The sequence below is a fragment of the Ipomoea triloba genome, chromosome 4, assembly GCF_003576645.1.
Source record: "Ipomoea triloba cultivar NCNSP0323 chromosome 4, ASM357664v1".
NCBI classification, from domain to species: domain Eukaryota; kingdom Viridiplantae; phylum Streptophyta; class Magnoliopsida; order Solanales; family Convolvulaceae; genus Ipomoea; species Ipomoea triloba.
The window spans coordinates 21883959-21909009 of NC_044919.1; the positions used below are offsets into that span (position 1 = coordinate 21883959).

Consider the following 25051-nt stretch of genomic DNA (forward strand, 5'->3'; position numbering starts at 1 on the left):
TTTTGGCACATGTTTTCTAATATCTGTAAATAGTGTATGTTTATAATCTAACATGAGACACGTTGTGGTGCATTTTAATACGTAGAATGATGTGTTTTATTACGTATATTGATGAATTTTTAGTAAATAGGTGCATTTGGTTATAGTGTAGAATGGTGTGTTTTATTTGCCTTGTAGTACATTTTAGTGCGTAGAATGGTGCGTATTATAACACATATATATTGCGCGTTGATTTGATGACTTGATGTAATCTAATGAGTAATGACTGAAAAAAGGCCGCACGGTCACACCTAAGGAGCATGCCACATCTAAACTCTACTATATAAGTGTAAATGTATCATGTATGGTCTATTTCAGAAATGAGAGGTTGTATGACGAGTGTATATATATTCGTATATGTTGAATGTGAGTAAAACCTATATTTTGGAGAACCCGACTAGACGACTGATTCTTTCGGTAGATATGTTGAGATGATACTCGACTAGACGGATGATCCTTTTAGAGTTTATGTTATGTTGAGAAAAGTAGCACGCTGGAAAAATCTTAGGTTTGCTTTAGGGCTTTGAGCTATTACTCACTACGCTTGGGATCCCAGTTAGGGGGTGTGCACATTAAAGGTAGCGGTCATGTTTCCAAATGAGATTTGAGAGTGGAGTAGTTTATTAGGCCAGTGGATGGTCGCTGAGCCTAGATTAGAGTCGTTCACACATGGTGAAGACCTAACCTCCCCACTCCTATGAGACATGATGAGATATGATGAGACTGATGAAATGAATGAGTTTCCTCCAGTATTATGACAAGTAATATTATTTTCTCGAAGGTGAGAGTATTAATAGAATAATAGTATATGATATTTTGAAATGCTATCTTGCTATTACCTTCATATACTTATGTTATAATGAAGAAATGGTTTTATCCTTAACCTCTTGAGCTTACGTATGTCGTTTTCATAAAGAAAGAACCTTGTTTTCTATTCATGAATATCCCCTAGCATATTAAACCCTATTTGGTCATTCTCTTGAATTAAAGTCGTATAACTTGTGTACTCAATTGATTGTTTGGTCATCTTATAAGTGTGTAGGTAGTTAATGTCATTATAGATATACATTGATGCTCTCGTATGTGTTTAGGTACATAAGTGATCTATCCTTGCATGTATTTAGCATGACTTGCTATTCTTTTAAATCTCCTTGTGGTGTATTTTATTTAATATTGTCAAAGCTATCTATTTTCCCTAAACCTATATTCTATAATAAGTTGACTTATCCTTTATGAGTGTTATTTGGTATTTGATGCTTAATGTGCTATGTGCTTGTCTAACTATTCATTTTCCAAACCTATATATGTATAAATCTATTTTACAAGGTTGAGTGGTTTATGCTTAGCATATATGCTAACGGGTTTATTTCTACTTGTTTTATTAACCTCTTTTAGGTTTGGATTTTTGAATGATGAGTGTTGCCAGGAGTTAGATTAGATTAGTATTTGTTATCTAGCTCCTAGATTATTAATCCATGCCTTAGATTGAATGTCTTGATATAGATTTGTATGAAGATTATGTCCGCTGTGTTTTGTTGGTGCTTGGACACGGGGGTCCGAGAACCCCTATGACTTAGATTGTTTTGGGATTGCTTAGACTTTAGTTTAGCCAGGTAGTCAGTCTTGTATGACTGGCTACGGCGATAGAACCCCTAATGAGCTAAGTATTAGACTCTGACGTTTTGAAATCCATCGTTAAGTTTCCTTTTGTTAAGATTGAATCCTTTAATATTCTAGGCTCGAATGCTTTCGAAATCGGGGGTGTTACACTCCAATGGACACATTTCTAAACGCCTATAAATACCTTCATTCAAGACTGAAGAAGGTGTTGGTCTATTAAAAATTTACTAAGTGTTCAAAGCGTCAAAAAGCAAACAATAAAGCAAGACCAGTGAGACAGAAAACTCAAAGTTGATATCCAAATTCAAGAGTCTTGTGCTAATAAGAAAGCTCATATCTAGATTCAATCAAGCCAAGCTCTTAGTTGGAGATTGAAAAATTAGTTTTTCTTCATCCTCTTTGTATCTCTACTTGGTAGAAGTAGAAAGAGACGGAGTAAACTCGGTTGAGTTGAAAAACCTGTGGAGTTTCAGCCCGGCTTTGTGTTCAAGGCTAGAATGCCCTTATTGTACTAAAGGAGTAGTGCAATCCTCTCTAAGATTTTAAGGAGAAGAGTAATGTAGGTTGAATCACTATAAAAATCTCTCTCTCTCAATCTCTTTACATTACCGCTTTTACACACAACATAACATTCACGCAAACTTAATTTTTCAAGAACAAAATATATTCAAAGAAACTAACTAGGGGTATAATTAATTTCCGTTGTTTAAACTCTTGAATCATTGAAGTAATAAAGAAGTAACCTTCAGAGCTCCTTCAACTGAATCATTGATATTTTTCAAAAATATGTTCAAGTCTATTCACCCCCCCCCCCTTCGAGACTTGAAACCCCTACCTACCAGGACCAACAGAGGGGTATCATTTTTGTGTGTGGGAGGGTGTGGTGGGGGCGAGTTTGTGATTATGGTTGCTGAAGGGTGCGCGGGTCTAGAGGCAGGGGTGGGTGTATGCATTTAGTGTATTTCATTGTGTGCATTATACCTTGTAGAAGTTCGGTTCTGATTAGTCGGCGTTGCATGCTACATTATCTGATCTTGTCTTTGGGGTAGTGAAGGTGTGTGGTGAATTAGACATTTGTATTTGAGATTTCAGTTGGTCCGTTAAGTGCACCGGATGGATTTTTGTGTGTAATTAATGTTGTTGTGTACATGTTGGTATTTATGATTATTGTGCGTGGTTCTGGCTTGCAAGTGGTGTTGTTACATTTGAGCTTCATGTGCTTTGTTGTTGTTGTTGTTGTTGTTGTTTGTTATTTCCAGGGGTTTAGTATTGTAACATTTCTTGGGCAATTGGTTTGTTCGTCATGTTTATTATTATTATTTTTTTGCATTGTTGTTCTATGGTCAATCTGGTGTTAGTATTTTTTTTTTTTTGGAGGGGGGTGGGGGGTTGGTGAGTGTGCATTGTAGAGCGGCGATGGGTTTTAGGAGCAGCTCTTTAGAGTTGGTGGTATTTCTTACTTGCATTTTGTCCCTGTTTTTGTTTTTTCAATGCATGGAGCTTAATCGGTTGCATTTGATGGGTGTGTTAAGGATATTGCACCCGGTGGAACAATGTACTGGTCACAAACTTCGGATGAGTCTATCAAGTAACGTTTTGATAATTTGGAGTTTGGTGTTGATTTATATAGGCATTATGGATAGTGTGCACTTCTTTGTTCTGTTGTGTGCATTTTAGGTTGTTGTCCATTGGCATTTTTTCATGGGTGTTTGCACTTGTTTGTAATGTTGTGTGCATTTTATGAACATGTTTTATTGGTATCTCATTATGGGAGAATAGACAAATGACATTGGATTAACATATTTCAATACTTTGGACATTTTTTTAAGTGATTGTGACAGTGCAACACATAAATGAAACCACCAAACAACAACGCAACACATGTACAAAAGGTGATAAAATGTAAGAATAAATGCATGTCATCCCATGTTAAATGCACATAAATGCCCAAACAAGTACACTCGCCCGCAAATAGCCTATATGAATACAACGCTAGTGCACACTCCAACAATAATGTGCATCCGTTTGGAGCATGTCGAAGTGCAAAAGATAGAACATAGAAGTGCACACAACGTCCCACTATCAACGCAACGACATACGGAACAAATCATAGTTAACCATTGATATAAGTACTGAAGAAAACCCCCAAAAAATATTAATATATATAAGGAGTGTATATGATTTGAGTTTAGGCTTCAATTTGTACTTACATGCAAAGAAATAAATTAAAGAAGAGAAAAGAAAGGATAAACATGGATGGAGGAGTGATAATTGTACTTTCCTTTTCTTCGGCTTGCATAGTGCACAAAAATTACAGATATACCCCTTAGAGGTGGTTTACATAATTAGATTAGTTCTCACGTACTCATGAAAAAGGGTTCTATATATATATATATATACACACACACACACACACAACCCCCCCCCCACCACACACACACACACACTAGTATTTTCTATGCTCGATGTGCAAAAATATGTGCCCAATATTAATACTTTATATTAAAATTTTAGATTTATTTAGATTTTAGATATTTAAATTGACGTAGATAATAATAATAATAATAATAATAATAGCATAATATTTTTTTTTAAAAAAAAAACATGACAAAAAAATGAACATAAATGAAGGGTATAACATTTTCACACTTATATATATAAGTGTGAAAATGTTATATATAAGTGTGAAAGTGTGTGTGTGTGTGTGAAATATACACACACACACTTGGTACTTATAAACTATTAACCTAAAAAAACATATACGGAGTAGAATTGTAAATTTTATAAAGATTTACAGAATTGAAACATGACACAGTCACAGCTCATAAATGATTAATATTAAAGTAACTTATTTCGAATTTATTATTATATTGTTTTTTGAGCTTGCGACCGATTTGAACAATTTAAGTTTATTTCAGTAAAAATGACATCGGTTTGAGCGAAATAATCCATTTTAAAAAAATTCAAAAAAATAGCTAATTGGTTGTCTGGACGCCTGCCTAGGCCGCCTAGGGCGCCTAGTCCGCCGCGACCTAGTCGACGCCTAGGCTACCTAGAACGACAATTTCACTGAAATTCTAGGTGGCCAGCCACTGCCTAGCGTCTAAGAGCGACGTCTATGCGTAATTTTTGCAACATTGTGGATAAGTAGCTTTATTCCCTTTAATTTCTCCTTAATTGCTTATGGAGGTTTTTTGTTTTTGTTTTTATTAGTGGAATAAGATGTATGCTGCAAAACGAGAAATAATTTTGGGTTCTTTGGTGATAATAAATGGGTCCACTCCCCATTAAATTTTAGTCAAATATTTTGAACTTTCTACATTGTGTTGATGTGTTCCTTTTGGAGAAACTACGCGGCTTTGCAGAAATTGGCGGGTTGCGTAGTGTTTATAGGAGATAGTAAGTAGTCGGAGGAGCATCGAGGTGTGAAACTTTGAATGCATTACGATAAGCTGCGGAGATAGTAAATAATAAACGTTATTTGTCTCACGGAATCGCAAGTGGAGATCAATTGGAAATGTGTTTCGTTTGCATGAGTTTAATTTACACTTTCACGGAATGAATTTTGAGTTAATAGAAATGTTATTTAATAAAGAATGGATTAGAATAGGAATTGTATTCTATTGTTTGATTCGCGGAACGAATAGATTTTAATTTATGAATTATATTACAGTGTTTTGTTGGTTTAGGGAATAGAAATGAAATATGTTTTAAAAGACATAAATACCCTTATAAAATATGTAATCATAATAATAATAATAATAATAATAAACAAAAAGGAATAATAATAATAATAATAATAATAATAACAACAACAACAACAACAACAACAACAACAACAACAACAACAATAACAATAACAATAAGAATAACAATAATAATAATAATAATATAAAAAATTATATATAAAATAATTTTTTTTAAACATAAATGGGAGTTTTTGATCCCACAACAGTAACTTAGGAAGATTGTTTTTCTTTTGAAATTAACAATAGGATGAGGAAGCCTTAAAGAGCCAAAAGCTCATTTATTTAAGGAGCCTTAATTGCTCTTAGTTACAAGTGTTTTTTTTTTTTAAATAATATAGGAGTGTTTTGGAAAAAATGAAGATCTTTTCCCAAAACGTCGTTGGGTAAAATTGAAAATAACAACATTAGGCTATTCCTGAGTTAAAATTGAAAATAACAACATTAGGTTATTCCTGAGTTTTGAGGAATAGCCTAATACTTAGGGGGCCTAGGAATGTCATTCCAAGGAACGTTGTTCCTGGGAATAAAACGTTTTACCAAACAGCAGAATAGGTTTATTACTGGGAATATTATTCCATTTCAGGCCTATTTCGCGAATCAAACATGCTATTAGTGGCGAAAGCAAATGTATAATTGATTACAAAATTGTAAACAACTCATTACGCAAATGATTAAAAGAAAAACAGGTTGGAGGTGACTCTTCTATCGATAGATAGAGCGTGCAATACATTAGGCATATTTTCTCTTCTAATGATTCACCTAATGAGATTATGTTGAGTGATATAGTAGTAGAAAGTATTTTTACTAGTAGTATAATGTAAAAATTAATTTCTTGTTGAAAGAGGCAAATTGGATTCATCATTTTTTAGAATGTGAATAACCAAAATTTTATATAATTCTTCTTAAATTTAAGAATTAATTATATTTTTGTCCTAAATTTATAAATGACAGTTCATTTTTATCAGAACATCTTATTTGGTCTTAGTATTATTGTGAAATCATTTTTTATTTTTTACAAACGAAATCATTGAAATGTCGTTAAATACAATATGGTATTTCGATCTATATATATATATATATATATATATATACAAAGTGGGTTGACCACACTTTGTTTTTATGTTTAATTTTTTTTTGAAAAAAAAATCAAATCATAATTGAAGACCGAAATGCTCTTGTATTTAATAACATTTAAACAATTTTGTTGATACAGGATAACAAATGCTCATGCTACAGTAATACTAGGACGAAATGTGGATGTTTTTAAAAAATAGGACTAATAGTAGATTGTCATCTATAAATTTTGGACCAAAAATAGATTTAACTCTAAATTTAATGTTTACTAGATGTATATTTAACTGGAGGATCAAATTTGAAAGAAAATCAATAGTTAAAGGACCATTTATGATCAAATTGAAAGTCGATGATGAAAATTTATAAAAAGCAATAGTCAAAACAACATTTTATATTCAGATAGAAAGTCAGTGATAAAAATTAGTAAATATCAATAGTAAATATACATTTCTTGAATTATAATACTTTTAAAGTAAACTACATGGAATATTTAATAATATTCTTAACTTGAGAAAAATATCATTTGTGTTCTATTATATCAACAAATTTAAGGCCCTCTTTGGTAAATAGTTGTTATTTTATAGCTATTAGCTGATTGGGTTAGAGAATATAACTAGTTATAACATTAGTTTATTGTAGAAAGATATTTGATAAATTAGCTGTTAGTTGATAGCTGTTTGGTATTATTTCTTTTTCCAAAAAGCTAATTGAAAAAGTTATTTTGATTAGCTTATTGAATTTTAGCATTTTAGAGTTACAAAAAATTGATTAATCAAACACTTATATTCAAACAACGAATAGTGGTCAAATAAATCAAAATTAACTGACAAACTAATTATTTTACCAAGGCATAAGTCAAATTAAAAAATTAGTTGAAACTAAACCAACATTTCAAATTATTAACTTTAAAATTTGTTTAGATTGCCCCACTTTACAAAATTTTGATAAAACCAATATGCCTATATATTCATTTATAATTCATAAATTAATCAAAGATTTTAGGGTCACAATTGTGAGACCCATGAGACGGATTGGATCAACATAATTTGGCCGGGTCATAAAAATAAATCAATGATCAACTGATAACAGTACTAACTATGTCCAAAATTATGTTGACCCGACTCGTCTCACGAATTGAGATCCGTGAGACAATCTTACACAAATTTTTACCAATATTTTACAACTTAAAAAATAGAAAACACATTAATTAATTAATTAATAATAATAATAATAATAATAATAAATGTGTACATAAAGTTCATACAAAAATTGAAGTAAATTCCAAATTGAGTTGATTAATAACGTTTTTCTTACTCAAATTCCGCGTCAACCCGCGTCTTTTGGACTTTCCTACTTTCTACTAAAACCTCAATAATATTCAAGAAGTCTCCTCGCAACTACTCCGCTCAACCAAACCCTTCCCAGAACTTTCCCATTCCCCCCTCTTTTATCACTACCAGTATTTCTCCATTTTCATTCCTTCTCTATCCCTCTCCCTCTTTCTCAGTCTCCTCACTCTAAAACCAAATATGAATGGAGGAAGAAATATGAATGTGAATTTCACTTCTGCGACCGAGCTTCCTGTGGTGGAGCAAAATGAGTCCAACGGATACGAGCTGGGAGGGAAAATTATGCTGAGCGCCATAGTAATTTTGTTCGCCGTCGTGGTTTTAATTGTGCTGCTGCATCTTTACGCGCGTTGGCATCTCCTCCGTCAGCGCCGCCGGGAGCTCCGCCGCAGGCGCAGTCGGAACCGCCGCGCGCAGATTGTGTTCTATGTTGACGATTACCAGGCTGGCCCCGCCAGCCGTGGGCTCGAAGCGGCCGTGATTGGGTCACTGCCGGTTTTCGAGTACTCGTCCAAGGACCGGACCGAGCCGGTGGAATGCGCCGTGTGCTTGTCGGAGTTCGAGGATAACGAGAAGGGCCGGCTTTTGCCCAAGTGTAACCACTCTTTTCACACTCAATGTATTGATATGTGGTTTCATTCTCACACTACTTGCCCGCTGTGCCGGTCTCCGGTTGAAGCCTTCCACGGGCCGGACAAGAACCCGGATGAGACGGTCGTTAACGTTAAACTGAATGAACCGGTGGCCGAAAACCGGGAAGAACCCGGTTCGAGTTCTGGGTTGTGCAGCGAGGTAAATGGGCCCACGACGTCGTCTTTGGGTTCCCGGAGAAAGGGTGTGGATTTGACCGGAGTGAGAATAGAGGTGCCAGCACGGAACGAGTTAGATCCCGAGTTCTCACTGAGTTCGCCCGCGAGTTGCGGGTTCCGGTCGCCGGGGAGTCGGTTGTTGTCTTTGAAGAGAATACTGAGTATGAACAAGAGAACTCCGAGTGGGCCCAGCACTCCGCTGCCTCTGTCCACCGAGTTTGACTTGGAATGCGGCGGCGGCGGTTGCGTGAGCGAGTTGACTCGTCCAAAGATTCCGACCCCGAGGTGATTTTGCCTAATTCTTGGTGACCTGTCAGTGACAATTCGAGCTACAAGGGCCGTGGGATGAGGACTCTCGTATGACATGACACGTATGAAAGGGGGAAACATATCCACGCGCCAAGACGTGGAGCACGGCTTCTTTGACTTGTACATATGGAGTCTAGCAGACTGGTAGTGTTCATAAAATATCTATATTACTCCGTAAATCACATTTCTTGTGTGTATTAAAACTCTTTGTTAAATTTATTTAAATTTATAATTCGAATTCAATATTATTTTAAGTTGATCTCAATTTTGTTTTTAATTTATTTATTACTAAATAATTTTAATGTTTCGTGAATATAATCTTTTCGGCGATTCTTTGTTGTATTTTTTTAAATATTAGTTAAATTATATTGTATTAGCCATTACAGTTATCACTATTAGCTATTTCCTTTAGTGTTATTTATTTATTTTTATTGAATATATATATATATATATATATATATATATATTCAATTAAATTGGAAAAGTTAAGTATCGAAATGATATAATAGCAAAATTATCAATTTTTGGCCTTTTGACTATATTTTTTTTTTACCTAAGTCCTTAATTTTTAAAATTTTAATCAATTTGATCTTCCGTTTGCGATTGTTTAATTCGAGTATATTGCTGAAATTTTATGTTGCTTTTCGTGACTAAATTAATATTTTGCTAATTAACTTTTTGATTTAATAAGAAAGGAAGTGATGTATGTGACGTGGAATTAGGTAAAAAATAATAATAATTAGGAAGTGATGTATGTAAATTGATAATTTTGCAGTCCGATAGTCATTTTGGTAATTAATTCAAACCATTATCTATGAAAATAAATAGTTTTTAATTTTTTCGGAAAGAATAGTTTTTAGTTTTTAATCTAGGGAGACTAACAGAGAAGTGTAATTATAAGGCATTTTTTCTTTTTATAATACAATTTAAATAATTTGTATGTGAGTTTATAAACGAGTTCACAAGATTGTATTGATTATATTTTATTAAGTGAAAAATATACACAAAAACTTCAAATTAATTAGATATGAAATGTCAAACTTAAAATTTTTTAATATAATTTTCAAGACACAATAATTAAAATATTTGTATTAATAACTAAAATCCTCTTCTTTTTTCTTTTTTTTTTAATCCTTAAAACGCAATAATTTGAAGTGCATAAATTAAGGTTGGTGTTGTCCGTGTCTGTGAGAAATGAGAATAGAAACAAAAGCAGGTATGGGAACAAAGTTCAAATCTCAAACGAAAAACACTTTAATTAATAATAAAGCATAATAAGGCGCATATGAAAATTATAGTTTTAACACGGAACTAAAAATCAGATTAGCATTACACCTTCTGTTTTGCACATTATGCTCTTTATTTCACTTTCATTTCATCAATTATAAGGCAAATATTTGTGTGACACCATCTCACGGGTCTCAATCCGTAAGGCGGGTCGGATCTTTGATTAATGAGATCAGCGATCCGATCCATTAATCAAAGATCCGACCCGTCTCACGGGTTGAGACACGCAAGTGTTATCCTAGCAATTTCATTTTTATGTTGACAAAAACTGGTACAAGGTCGTCTCATTGATTATTATTATCTCAGATTAAGATGTATTATTATACTTATACTAGCAAATGTAATACTAAATCGAGAATAAAATGTTTGTTTTTCCTTATAAGTAATAAACATACCAAAGACCTTGTAGTCAAGCGGCATGAAATGACACATACTACATGTAACAGGGTCAATAGTACTAAAAAACACTTTATTATTGATTTAGTATTACATTTGTTAGTATAAATATTATATTTGTATATTGACACGACCCGTCTCACGAATAAAGATCCATGAGACGTTTTCACACAAGTGCAACTCCTTTTATGTTTAATCTTAATTGTTGCACTTTTTAAACAATTTATTTTTAGTACAAAATACCGGTTAGGAAATAGTGCACCACATTGATAATTAACAAAATACTTATGACCACCAACACATTGATAATTATCTAGTTATCTACGCTCCGCACAAACAACTGAAACATATGCACCAACAAATTCACAATCACATAATGTTAGTTACACCTAATGCATTATCTATCCAAACAAAACGTTTAATCACAGCTAGCTAATTACATAAGATTCTCTTGCAACATTTTCACTACCTCCTATTAGCAATCATAGCAAGGAGACTCATATAATTCCGCAATGCACCAGCTGGCTTAAATTAGGTACTACATTTCTTTTTTCCGCAGAATATAATTATGACAACAATTGAATATTAAATACTAATAGGATTGCCAAAGACCTTGTGCTCAAGTGGCATCCGGTGTCCCGATTAACACTCCCACATGGATTATGGGAGTGGGTTTGAGCCTCAGTGGAGTCAAATGTTGACTCGTTGTGCTTCAGTAAGTTGAGAAAGTAGCTATGAACAGATACTACATTGTAATAGAGTCAGTAGTATTAAAAAAATACTAATAGGGTAAATCACTCAATCCTATTATTATATAGGGGCATAGTGGTGGAGCCACAATGGGGGTTGCTTCCCTCACACCGTCCCCTTTATATATATTGTATGTATATGTTTCTTGTATATGTTAAATATAAATATAATCTAACCATATTGAATAATAGTTTACGAGAAACCCAATCTCGTATTAGCGTAGCAGAAACGGAAGCAATTTTGATCTCCAACCATAGTTGACATCTCGTTGATCGTTAGTCATATTTGTCTCATACTTGACTCAGAACTAGTGTCTACTGAGCAGTATAAGTACCGTGAACTGTATGTGTTATACAATGAATATCCTGTACCCCCATCAATCCAGGTTTATATTAGGCACAGAGTCTGGTTAAATAATAACTTCTAGTTATTCAATCCAACCAAACTACTTAATAAGCCTAGTCAACTTGTACCACTTAATTAAGGCCCTAATATATAATATATAATATATAATATATATTATTAGAGAAAATCTTACATTCTCCCACTTGGTGCAAGTACTAGCACAACCCTCATCAAAGAACAAAACACACGAATCATAGTGGCACGTCCTCTATTTAACAGAGTAGTATCCATTATGGTCACATGCATTTTAATTCTCCAACTTAGGTCCTTCATGAATAAACTCAACGTTTATTCTTGGTACCTTAAAGGATGTTTCTCAAAATATATTATGTGCACAACTGAAAAAGAAACCATCCAAATTTTGTATAAAAGAGTACATTGTATGATCTCTAAAATCCTTAAAAGCATGCCTTAACTAGAGATCTCTTAATGTTAGCATAATGCTAACTATATTCCTTGGGTTGCCCTGTGTGATTCCGGTGGATACGGCTACTAGTACTTCTACTAAGATTATGCCTGCTGAAAGTGTGTCTGTGGTCCCGATACTGAGGCCGCCTCTGGAATCTAGTGTTGCTCGTACTCATCCCATGGTGTTGCGACACATATCTTGGGCGCATGCGGAGCCTGCGGCTTTGGTTTCTTAGGTTGGTTCTCCAGAGCCTACTTGTTATTCTCAGGTCGTTCTGTATCTTGAGTGGTGTGAGGCAATGGATATGGAGTTGAATGCGTTGCTGTAGAACAACACTTGGCGATTGGTTCTGGCTCGTACTAAGCGGAAGGCAGACGGGTCAGTTGAGTGCCACAAGGCCAGATTGGTTGCCAAGGGCTTTAATCAGATTACCGGTGAGGACTTCTTTGAAACTTTCAGTCATGTTGTTAAGCCTACTACGGTACGATTGCTTCTTTATCTTGCACTCTGGAGAGATTGGGTCATTAGGCAGCTTAGCAGTCATAATGCTTTCCTTAATGGTAATTTGTCTAAAGCAATTTATATGTGTCAGCCTCTGGTTTACGAGGACAAGGATTTCCCAAATCATGTGTGTTTGTTACAGCGTTCTTTGTATGGTATGAAATAAGCACCTTGGGCCTGATTTACTCGCATGCATGACTTTTTTGGCTCTGTTGGTTTTCAGCCTTCAAAAACTGATATCCCTCTTTTCATTTATTCTACTAGTGGTGCTCAGGTATATCTTTTGATGTATGTGGATGATATCCTTGTTATAGGGAGTGAATCAGCTCGTGTTTCTAAGTTAATAGCCAGGTTGTCTTTAGAGTTCAAGGTTCGAGATATGGGTGCACCGTTTTTTTTCCTTGGTATTGAAACGATACCCATGGATACTGGTATGTTTCTATCTCTACGGCGCTATATGAGTGATTTTCTAAAGCGTACGGGTATGGTAAACTATAAGTCGCACTCTACTCTTGTGTCGTTGGGTTGTACAATGGAGTCTTCCGCTCAACCCTTTATGGATCCAACTCAGTATCGGATTTTTGTTGGCGCTCTACAATATCTTACAGTTATGCAGCCTGATCTTTCTTTTAGAGTGAATCAGTTGTGTTAGCATATGCACTCGCCTACTACGACTCATTGGGCAATGCTGAAGCGAGTCCTTCGCTACATTAAGGCTACGCTGCATTATGGGTTGCGTATTGGAAAGTCGACTTATACGAATTTACATGCTTTGTCGGACTCTGACTAGGCCGGTAGTCTTGATGATTGGAAGTCCACAAGTGGGTTTGCTGTGTTTCTTGGTACCAACTTAGTCTCGTGGGTGTGTTAGAAGTAGTGCACTGTAGTTCGTTCTTCTACAAAGGTTGAGTATAAGGCCTTCTTATGTCTCGGCTAAGGTTAGATGGCTGGTGTCTGATGAGTAAAATGGTGATAGTAAAAAGTGGGTGTAAATGTCGTTCCGCTAAGGATTGGGACTATGACACGTACTTGTATGATATGTAGAATTCTAGGCACTAAAGTATTGGAATTCACTAGAATCTAAGTAGATTATGAGTTATGACTGAGTATGGAAAATAAAAGGAATGCAAATTAAATAAGGAATAAACTATATGATAAAAGAATGGGTCAGATTATGAGTATTGCAATCTATCTCAAAATTAGGGAAAAAACAATTAACCAAGAGATTTATTGGCAATGCACTCAAGAACCCAGCTCAGCTACTTTTTTAATCAATAAACTATAATTAGGCTAGGATTGCCCCACTTTCGTGATGCATCAATCTTAACCTTAAAACACAAAAAGCATTATAAGCCCCCAAATTACCCCTATTCTCATAGTAAGAAAAATTGAGTTGAAATTGGTTAGGCTGAGTCTTTCACTCAACTTTCGTTGTGATGAAATCCTCTCCAAAGTAAATCAATAGAAGCTGCGCATCAATTATCAATAAGAGGAATTTATAATTCAGTTCAAACATAAAAACCCTAGGTTAATAAATTATCCCCTTTATGCAATAATCATAAAAAGAATAGCAATAGAATCTTAATCCAAACTCATTAGCTAACTACTCATGCATCATAAAAGTAAACAAAGCAAAACAATAATAAATAACCATAAACATTGCAAGAAATCTGAAAAGAAAGTAAATAAAGGAAGAAGAGAACTTTACTAATGATGAAGAACAAATACAACTCCAATTCGAGATTCCAAGCTTGAAATTAAATAATCTAATGTAAAACTACTCTAAACTATGCTAGGAAAATTTAAAGAAAAGATGAAAAATAAACTAAAGCTAACTAGGTTGGGAACCTCTAAATTGTAGAAAATTGCAGCATAAATAAGAGACAAATGGGCCTTGGGCCCATGATGCAACTTCCAATTCTTATTCTTGTTTCCTTTCCTTCCAAAGTTGATCCAAAACATTCCAAATCCTTACTCATTTTAGGCAGTTGCACCTGTAGACACCAAATATATAAAAGGGTATCAATTTCCCATTAAGAATTATATTAGGCAATAACTATCAAAATCAACTAAAATAGGGAGTGAATATTAGTTCAGAATCAAAGGTATCAACTCCCCCACACTAGAACTTTTGCTTGTCATCAAGCAATTACCAAGGACAATCCACCTTCCAAGCAATGAAACTGATCACACTTCCTCCCTGCACAACCAGGCAAACCACCAACCAACTCATGACAACCTAACCTGCATCAAGAATCATCTTAGAATCACAAATGAGTTTCCCTCTCAGGCCAATAATCGGCACCAAAATTTAAGTAGATTAGGACCCTGTATGCACATGTACTCAATTGAGATTATGCAAAACTTGGCTTAAGATGAGATCCCATAGACTTGCCCTTCATACTCCCATAGATCAACTCTAGAACTGCATGCTAAGATCAAATAGGTTTTTATTCGGCTTGTAATGTGGCTAAGGGTGAATGGCTAAACAAAGAAGAGGTATGGAAAATAGACAAAGGAGAGAATTTCACACTTATTCGTAACTAAATCTAGAAGAGATACTACAAGTATATACAAAGAAGCCAACTGCAATTGAGAACACAAGAACACTCTAAAACTGTGGGGTTTGGACACAACTTTTCTAGCAAAGTAAACCACTTGCACTTTTATTCATATCTTTTTCTCTTTTTCCTTCACAACTTTTCATCACTTTCAAACTTTTTCTCAAACAACAATTTTTTCTTTTCTTTTCTTTCAATCTTTTTTTTTTCTTTTCAACCAACAAACAACTTTCTTTTCTTCAAAGCAAAACAACCAACTGATTCCTTTCGCCAAACCCCCACACTAGGACAAAGATAAGCTCCAAAAAAAATCTCTTCTAAATTAAAGAACAAATGCTACATTCTCTCTAAGGGTGGATGGAAATATATGGCTAAAGGCTAAGGGTTTAATAATAGGGTTAAACAAAAACAACAATAATAGAGAACGGAATAAGTGCTTAGCACTTATTAAACAAAAACAAGGCTCAAAGGGGACAACTAGGGAAAACAATTATAATAAAGGGTAGGTTTAAAGGCTTGGGCTAACAACAATGGCCTAGATCACTTCAAATCATGCAAATCCTAAACTTCACTATGAGAGCACTGAGACAAGCTATGTCAAAGCAAATATCACCGGAATTCCACATAAGCCTTCACTAGCGATGCATAACACACATGATCAAGAATTTAGGTTAGAGGTTAACCCAACTATTGACAAGAGACTAAATTAAATAAAGCTCAACCTTGAATCATCCCTAACAAGCTAGGCAGCACAAGTACCACCAAAACAACCACCAACCAACAGACATGGAAGTGATCATAGCCACAAAGCAAAGAAAATAGACTATCCACAGTTGTGCATATTGAGTCCTTCAAGCAAAGTTATCCAATAAATTTCATTTTGAACCCAAAAACAGTACCCCCCCCCCCACTAGAACCTGGACATCGTCCTCGATGGACAAATAGTTAAGCACAATAGAGGGCATTCAAAGAATAAAATCACTAATGAAGCACAAATTCTTTAAAAATAATAGAGAGAAAAATCAAAGGAGTTAGGAAACCAAACCTTGAAGTCTTGATGCAATGAAGAAAAATGGAAAGAAAAAAAAAACTTTAGAACCTGAGGAAGACAACAATGGTGCACACAAGGAAGTGGGAAAAAATGGAAAGAATTTGCTTTTTTTTTTTAAAAGTAAATAAAGGAAGAAGAGAACTTTACTAATGATGAAGAACAAATCCAACTCCAATTCGAGATTCCAAGCTTGAAATTAAATAATCTAATGTAAAACTAATCTGAACTATGCTAGGGAAATCTAAAGAGAAGAGAAAAAATAAATTAAAAGCTAACTAGGGTTGGGAACCTCTAAATTGTAGAAAATTGCAACATAAATAGGAGACAAATGGGCCTTGGGCCCATGAGGCAGCTTCCAATTCTTATTCTTGTTTCTTTTCCTTTTCTTGTTTCTTTTCCTTCCAAAGTTGATCCAAAACATTCCAAATCCTTACTCATTTTACGCAGACACCAAATATATAAAAGGGTATCAATAATTCCCATTAAGAATTTGGCAATAACTATCAAAATCAAATAAATAAGGGAGTGAATATTAGTTCAGAATCAAAGGCAGTCTCTTGCAGGAGCTTGGATGCCTGTGATTCTTCCTAAATTGTGGTGTGACAACTCCCGGAGTGACCTAGGTGGCTCCTCGGTTTTCCCTTTTACGTGACAAGCTCAATGTTGTTTGTTGGTCGCTCACATTGAGCTTGAGAGAGAGTATTAGTAGTATACTTGTAATGGGCTCCTCTATTGATTGTATTTATATTCTTAATTCTCTTGCTTTGAATATATATTATTCCAGAGTTACAATTCTCATCACAGGTATACGCACAGGAGAGGTATACATACTAGATGCATCGAACTCAATTGAAAATGTTAGCAGGAAAGACGGATGAGAAAACTGCATATTAAGGAGAAGCAGGACACTAGTAGTCATGACCAAAACCAACAAAAACAAAATTTTTTACTCCGCGTGTACAACAATTCCGTGATTACTATCGTCAGGTATACAAACGAGCACCAAATTATACTATGTACCATTCACATTACAATGTGGTGGATAACGGATAAATATTTCACATTACAATGCGGTGGATAACGGATAAATATTTAATTTTTTGCATATTGAATGTTTATTTTTAATGAACTGAAAATATTTATTTTTTGGATACTGAATGTTTATTTTTAATGAACTGAAAGTATATATATTTTTAAAAATGAGCTTTCAATACATAATTGGCCCGTTGAGTTTGAGGCTTAGGCTCTTGTTTTGGTGGTCACTTTTGGGCCATGTGTATATACTCGTTTTTGATAGCAATGAAATGGATATTTTGGTTTAAAAAAATACATAAAAAAGTGAAGCATGCACTAAAAATGAACCCTATGTATAAAAGTTTTACTAGGTATACTTTTAAATCTATTTCCTCCATTTTACTTTATGATGTGATAAAAAAAAACAATGAGAGGTTATTTTCATCCTATAAGTCTTTATAAAAGTGTTCACATCAAGAATTTTAGAGTGGGTAGAAGTTGCTAGTAAAAAATTAGAGTATACATATATAGTATTTTGCATGGTATAATGATTGACAAAGGAGCCGTTGCTTCTAACACCTTCATCATGCCGAGTCATAAGAGATACCGGTGGGCTTGATCCACTGGTCAGCCTGAATATACACTCCGGCGCTAAACTTGCTAACCTCTTGTGGAGAAATATTCTTCAGATATCCCTTCCAGTTAACCCTTTTGGAGGTGTCAGAGCCCGGTCCACGATTTTGGTACTCCGCGTACCAAAGAGTATCGAGTGCAAAATTTCCATTCCACGGTGCCCACCCTTCAGGCGCAATGAATCCGTCAATGAATGATTCCGCGATGAGCGTTCTGGCGTACTGTTTCCACGGGCGGCCGAGGAACACCTGGGCTGGTGGGTGGACGGTTTTCAACTCGGGCGCGGGGAGAATCTCGCAATTGTGGAGGACAATGGCACCCACCCCGCGGCGTTCCATCCTTCCTTGAGCTGTGACCATGCAGGCTTGGTTTTGTAGTGGCTTTCTGACAATCATCTTGCAGTTTTGGAACACCGCAGAGGCGTCACCAAAGATGAAGTCAATGGTGCCGCTAATGCTGCAGTCCCTGTAGTAGTGGCGGTAGGCGTGGGCGTAGAGAGTGTCTTGGTAGGCATCGATGGCGCAGTTGGAGAAGATTGCATGGTCGGCCGAGACCCGGAGTGCCACGGCTTGGTGCTTGTTCGCTCCGGCGCTGTTCTCGAACCCGATATCTCTGGCTGTGAAATGGTCTCCCTCGATAGCGACGGTGGCGGTCTGGTAAGTGCCAATGCCATCAACGTAGTTCTTGTTCCCGGTGATTTTGGTCTTGGTAGGACCGTCGCCGATGAAGACAACGTGGCTCATAGTCCTGGGAACAACCACGTACTCATTGTACACTCCAGCTTTGATCTTGATAACGTAGGTGGCATTAATGTTCTTAGGTGGCGCCGGCGCGTTTTTAATAGCGTCATTGATGCTCTTAAAATCCCCGCTGCCGTCCTTCGCCACCACAACATTGGGTTTAATGGAACCCGGGTTGGCATCGAGAAGGCGGCGAGCGGTGGCGTCTATAAACGACGGGAAACCATGTTTGTCCGACAACAAGCGGCGGCTGTTGGTGGTTTCCAACGTGCTGGCAGCTTCAGTGAAGTGAGTAATTATGGCGAGGCCATTGCTGGTAAGCTCACCGGAAATCTTGAGTAGATTTTTCATTTTGTCGCCGGTGTCGCCTGTAGTGTTTTCGAAAGCGTCGAGGCAAGTCTCCTGTTGGGTAATGGCACCGCTGAGCCAGACCTTGAGATCATTGGCGTATTCTAGGATGTTGTTGACGTCGAAATCACCTGCGGCGTCGTATGATTTTTCGAGATCGCCGATGGAGTTGTTCAAGAGGGTCTTGCAGAGATCAAGCGCGTCCGATGTCCTTGGATCTTTAGCGGCTTTCTTGAGTAGAGCTGACCGAGAAATGGCGTCGCTTATATTCTTCATGGTGACTTGGAAAGCCGTTTTAAGCAGTTCTTTGGGGTCGTTGGTGTTTGCAGCGCCGGATAAGCTGTTCTTGCATGTCTCCTTGTAATCTGTTGGGGCGCAAATGGCATCCACCTCCTTGGTGGTACTTGTTACCTCGTATGAGCCGGCCTTGTTTGTGAGGGAGACAGTGGCGGCCACCACACAAGCCACCAGCAGAATGGATGCCACTCCGGCGATGGCTACCTTTTTATTTTTGTCCCCATCGCCCATTTTTTATTGAGCAGAGACCAGGGGGAGGCCGGAATTATTCGAAAGCCTTAGAAGGGCTTTGAAAAGTTGAATTCCCCTGGGCTCTGATGATTTGAAACTGCAGGCGACACCATTTATAGCCTTGAGAAATGGACGAACTAACCTATAATAATGGGAAGCCAGATATCATTTTTTGAGGGATTTAAGGTTACAGTTTCAGAAAATTAAGACCGATCCGGTAAATTAAATAAAATACGTACGTACGAGGTTGTTAAGGGATAAATGATGGATAAAATTGCAATGTATCAGTTGGTCGACGAGGTAGTTTTCATCTATGGCAATCAATTTATATGTTTAATTTGTTGGTTTCACAACTACTAGGTAATCCGTCAGCAGGCAAATACTAGCATAATCAATGCGAGAATAGTGTGACGAGAGTGATTTTATTGCTAGAAAGTGGAAGTCGAACCCTTTTCAACTCCAATTTTCTTTTACCCATTTCTTGGGTAAAGTCTCCCAATTATATTTGAAAATGAATTGGTTATCCATAAAGATAAAGAAAGTTTTCTTGTAGTTCTGCTTGTTGCAAAAAAAAAAAAAAAAAAAAAAATCAAGAAAGGCTTGTTGTAAATCGCCGGTTAGTCTAACCAAGAAAGTGTGGAGATAGCAAAAATTGAATGTCTATTGATGTATAAAGGCAACAAACTATAAAATACAGTACAATGCAAGGAGAGGAAATAGAAGGAAGTTATAACAAGAGCTAAACCACAAGAATACATTTAGAACAAATAATATAGCAATAGAAACTGTCAACAACATGTAGACTTAACACGCCCCCGCAACATTGAGGATCTGTCAGAGACTCCAATCTTGGACCGAAAAAGAAGAAACAAATGACGACCCAATGGCTTCGTAAGGAAGTCAGCTAGCTAGGCAGAAGAAGGAATGTGACGTACATCCAGAGCACCATTAGAGACCAAATCTTCAACAAAGAAATAATCAAGCACAAGATGCTTCATACGTGAATGAAATACCGGATTCTTACAAATATATGTGGCGTTGAGGTTGTCACAGAAAAAAATCGGAGGCTTCACCAAATTCAACTGGAGTTCATGCAACAGATTCTAAATCCACAGAACTTCTGTTGCAGCATTTGCCAAGGCTCGGTATTCGGCTTCAATAGACAAATGAGAGACATATTTATGACGTGTGGACTTCCAAGAAATCAGATTGGAGCCAAGATACAACTAGCTAGTGCGCGATGGTGGAACGGCCGTCAGTGGTGCATCCTCCATAATCAGCATCAAATATACACTGAACGATAGTGGTTGATCAGCCCGAGGCAACAGACCATGACAAATTGTACCCTTGAGATAGCGAAGCAATTGTTTATTAGCAACCTGCCAATGCAACTCCGTAGGTGTAAGCATGAAATGGGAAAGACAACTAACTACAAAGGACACATTAGGCCGCGTGATGACCAAGTACTGCAATAAGCCTAGAAGACGGTGAAACTGAGTAGCATCAGTCAAAGCACAACTAGATTGCGCAGGAAGCAATATGTATGAAGCAGCCAGCGTCATTGAAACAACTTTTGCACCATCCATCTTAAACCATACTAGAATATTAGTGATATACTGATTCTACGACGGGAACACACCATCAGCTGTTAGGACTACCTCAATACCTAGAAAATGATTTAAGAGGCCAAGATCCTTAAGAGCAAATTGTGCTAACAAAGTTTAAACAAATCGATCAAGCCATGCAACATCATTTCATGTTAACAAAATATTATCTACATACACCAAGAAATAAATAAAAACACCACTAGCTGAATAAACAAATAAAACTGCATCTGCTTGTGATTTGGAAAACCCACAACGCAGCAAAAATTGTGATAGCTCCAAGTACCAGTCTCTGGGCGCCTGTTTAGATAACTTGCAGACATGAGTTGGGAACGAAGGATCAACAAAACCCGGTGGCTGCTCCATAAATAACTCTTCACATAACGTTCTATGTAGGAACGCATTATTAATGTCCAACTGGCGTAGATCCTAACGGTTGCTCAATGCAATAGTCAGAACCAGACATATGGTTACTGGTTTTATAATCGAGTTGTGATATGAACCTAGTCCAAGGTTCAAATAAAGATGTAGTATTATCCTAAGATAGCTCCCAAAGTAAGGATAGAGATGGATCGAAATACCTTAGACCTCACAAGAAACCCTTAGTCTCGAATCCTCAAAGACTTAGAAGAATCCCATTGTAGCTTCAAGTACCTCGATGATGCAAACTTCAATCAACTAGAGTCGGATCTAGTTTCCTTCGATTCAAGAACGAGTCCACGAACCTAAATCTAAGGTTGAAGAAAGGAAGATTGATTCGAGTCCATGAATCAATTTGCTAGTTGAGTCCACGACTAGCCACTAATTGAGTCCACAATTAGCTATAAGGTTTCTTACACAAGTGTAAAGAAAAACTTAAGAATTTTATTGAATGAAAGCGTTTCCAGACTGATATGATTGTGCCCTATTTATAGGTATAGGGACATCATTATAATCCTAAATACAATTGGAAAAAGAGTCCTAAACCTAATCTAGAAAGCAAGTAAATATAGTCCTATTTAGAAAGGGATTTAAAGAATCCTTTCTAAATATAAACTAGTGTTTTCTCTTTCATGCCAAACAATTTAAAATAATGATGACAAAAAATAATAGGGTTGATTTGGGCCTAATTTAATTCCCAAAATCTGTACTTAAAGAATTATAAAACGCCTTGAGTTCTTCTTCATCTTTTGCAATTGGGCTTGACTTGGATTTCCACCATCTTTGAACATAACCAATGAAGAGTTGCTTTAATTGCTTGGACTTGGGCCTTATGATTAGCCCAATTGGTACTCTTAATGGATCTTCATTATGTTGTGCCGCATCATCCTCCCCTTCTTGAAAAATGATTCGACCTCAAATCTTATAAGCATTGTCTTCGATCCATGTTATCACTTGAAATGGGCCATTATAATACTTTCCTCTATCAAATGGAATTCTTCTTGGGCTTTCTTGTTTCTTCCAGCAATGATGCTTTAAGGATGTAGTGATGAGACTTGTGACGAGCACACTATGGACCCTTATTGGATTCAATGTGTCATGGTTCCTATTATTCTCCCCTTCTTGAAAAGGATTTGTCTTGGAATCCAAATCTTCAATGAAAGACAAATAAGCAAGCTCACTTTGTGTTTTTTTATCACGCTCATGTAACTTCTTCTTGGGATGCTTGACACGAGTTGTTGTGATGAGCACACTATGGACCCTTATTGGATTCCATGTGTCATGGTTCCTATTATTCTCCCCTTCCTGAAAAGGATTCGTCCCCGAATCTAAATCTTCAATGAAAGACAAATAAGCAAGCTCACTTTGTGCTTTATCACGCTCATGCAACTTTCTCTTAGGATGCTTAACATAAGTTGCTCCAATTAACTTTATCCTTCTTTTCTCTTGCTTACTATCCTTTTTAGTTACCAAGAGAGGCTGCACTTTGACACCTTGGGCTGGTCCTTTCAATTGTATCACTGATTGTGGTCCCTTTGTTTGGCTACAAACTGAGTTAAAGGATTGGAGTGGCGACTCCAATTCCACACGTGGAGGTTCTACTTTGATCTCTTTGATTTTTTCTTTCTTCAAGGCTGGTTTGAGAGCTTGCTTCAACCTCAGGTGGATTTCTTCTACTTGTTTTGGAAGGAGAGGCTTAAGCATATGTATAAATCCATTGTAGGTGACATTGCATGTGTAGTTGAGTGCATTATAGTAAAAATGTCTATCATGTTGCCATGACCTTCCAAGCAAAACATGTGCAGTACGCATTGGCACAATATCACATAGAACCTCATCATAATACTTGCCAATACAAAAAGGAATAAAAGCTTGTTTAGTCACTCTCACATCCCCTGAATCAATAAGAATATATGGTTGGGGGTGATCGATAAGAGGTAACTTAAGGTAGTCCACCATGGCTGCACTAGCCAAATTCATACAACGATTTGAGTTAATAATGATAAGGCATCCCTTTCCATAAATGTTTCCCCTAGTATAGAGTGGCGGTTGCACTTGCTGATGGTGTTGCTCCAGATTAGTTATTCGAGTGCTTAACCCTTCCATGGCAAAGGCTAGAGCATCTATTTTTTGGTCTAACGTTTGAGGTGACTTTGGAACCTGTTCAACCATCTTACCAAATTGATGACTCCTAGAACTTAAGGTTAAACCAAACACAAAATCCATGGGAAGGCCAAGTAATGATTTAGATGTAGTGTGGCGGTAAGTAGCACAATTATGAACATAAAATTCTACATCTTTTTTCTTCTTTGGCCAATGAAAATATCCATGCAAAACATCATTGATGAGCACAAATGATGAGTGTAAAAAGGGTGTAATGTCGTTCCGCTGAGGATTGGTGTTATGGCACGAAACTGTGTGAATGACCAGGCACTAGAGTATGTGGATTTATAGAATCCAAGTAACAAAGACTGAATGATGTGGAATAAAAGAAAGCAATTGATTAAGGTGTAAACTGTATGATAAAAGGTATGGGCCAAATTAGGGGGATTGTAACCTTGATGTTCTAACAAGCTCAGGATTAGGAAAAGAATAATTAACCAATGGATATATGGGCAATGCACAGAAGAATTCTACTCAGCTACTTTCGTAATCAATAAGAGAATTAGGCTAAGATTGCCCCACTGTCGTGATGCATCAATCATAACCTTAAGCACCTAAGCATTGTAAGCCCCCAATATTACCTCTACTTTCATAGCAGGAAAATTAGGTTGAAATTGGTAAGGCTCGAGGTCTCCATCCAACTGTCGTTGTAATGAATCCCTCTCCTAGACTAGCAATTAATTCTGGCCACAAACCAATAACTAGTGCAGAGAAATCCCCAAATCAACATAAACCCTAGGCAAAAGATTCAATCCCTTTATGCAATTAATCATAAACCGAACATCAAGATTAACAATGAACCCCTAATCCAAACCCATAAGCGAATTACTCCCTCATGATGGGAGTAAACACAACAAAGCAAGAATTAAAGATAAACATTGCAAGAAATATAAAGGGAAGAGAAACTTAACTGATAAATAACAAATCCAACTTCAATCCAAGATTTCAAGCTTGAAATTAAATAATCTAATGTATAACTATGCTAGGGAAATATAAACTAAAAGCTAGGGTTCAGAACTCTGTAAGGGAACCTCCTTCAATTGTAGAGAATAGGTCAAATATAAAGGAGGTAGCTGGGCCTTGGCCCATTAGGCAACTTCCAATTCTTTTCCCAATTGTATTCTTCCAGAACTTGTCCAAAATGTTCCAATATTCTTCCTTTGTTGTTCCTTGTAGATAATTCAGCACTTGGACAATATAACACACAAACAATTCCCAATTTCACTAGGATACAGAAAATAAGCACCAAAACAACTAAAATAAGGGGTGAATTATTGTACAAAATAGTAGAT

The 25051-nt window shown here is 36.4% G+C and overlaps 2 protein-coding genes across 2 annotated transcripts; one reads left to right on the forward strand and one right to left on the reverse strand.

The window, feature by feature from the left end:
* Positions 1-7883: 7883 nt before the first annotated feature.
* On the forward strand, positions 7884-9214 carry LOC116014882 (RING-H2 finger protein ATL2-like). Its single transcript, XM_031254842.1, has one exon. The coding sequence runs from the start codon at positions 8012-8014 to the stop codon at positions 8927-8929; it is 918 nt and encodes a 305-aa protein (XP_031110702.1). The 5' UTR covers positions 7884-8011; the 3' UTR covers positions 8930-9214.
* An 8483-nt stretch (positions 9215-17697) lies between these two features.
* LOC116017524 (pectinesterase-like) lies at positions 17698-19643 on the reverse strand. The gene has a single exon (XM_031258135.1). It carries the CDS (start codon positions 19570-19572, stop codon positions 17908-17910), a length of 1665 nt encoding a protein of 554 aa, XP_031113995.1. The 5' UTR covers positions 19573-19643; the 3' UTR covers positions 17698-17907.
* Between the last annotated feature and the right edge of the window lie 5408 nt (positions 19644-25051).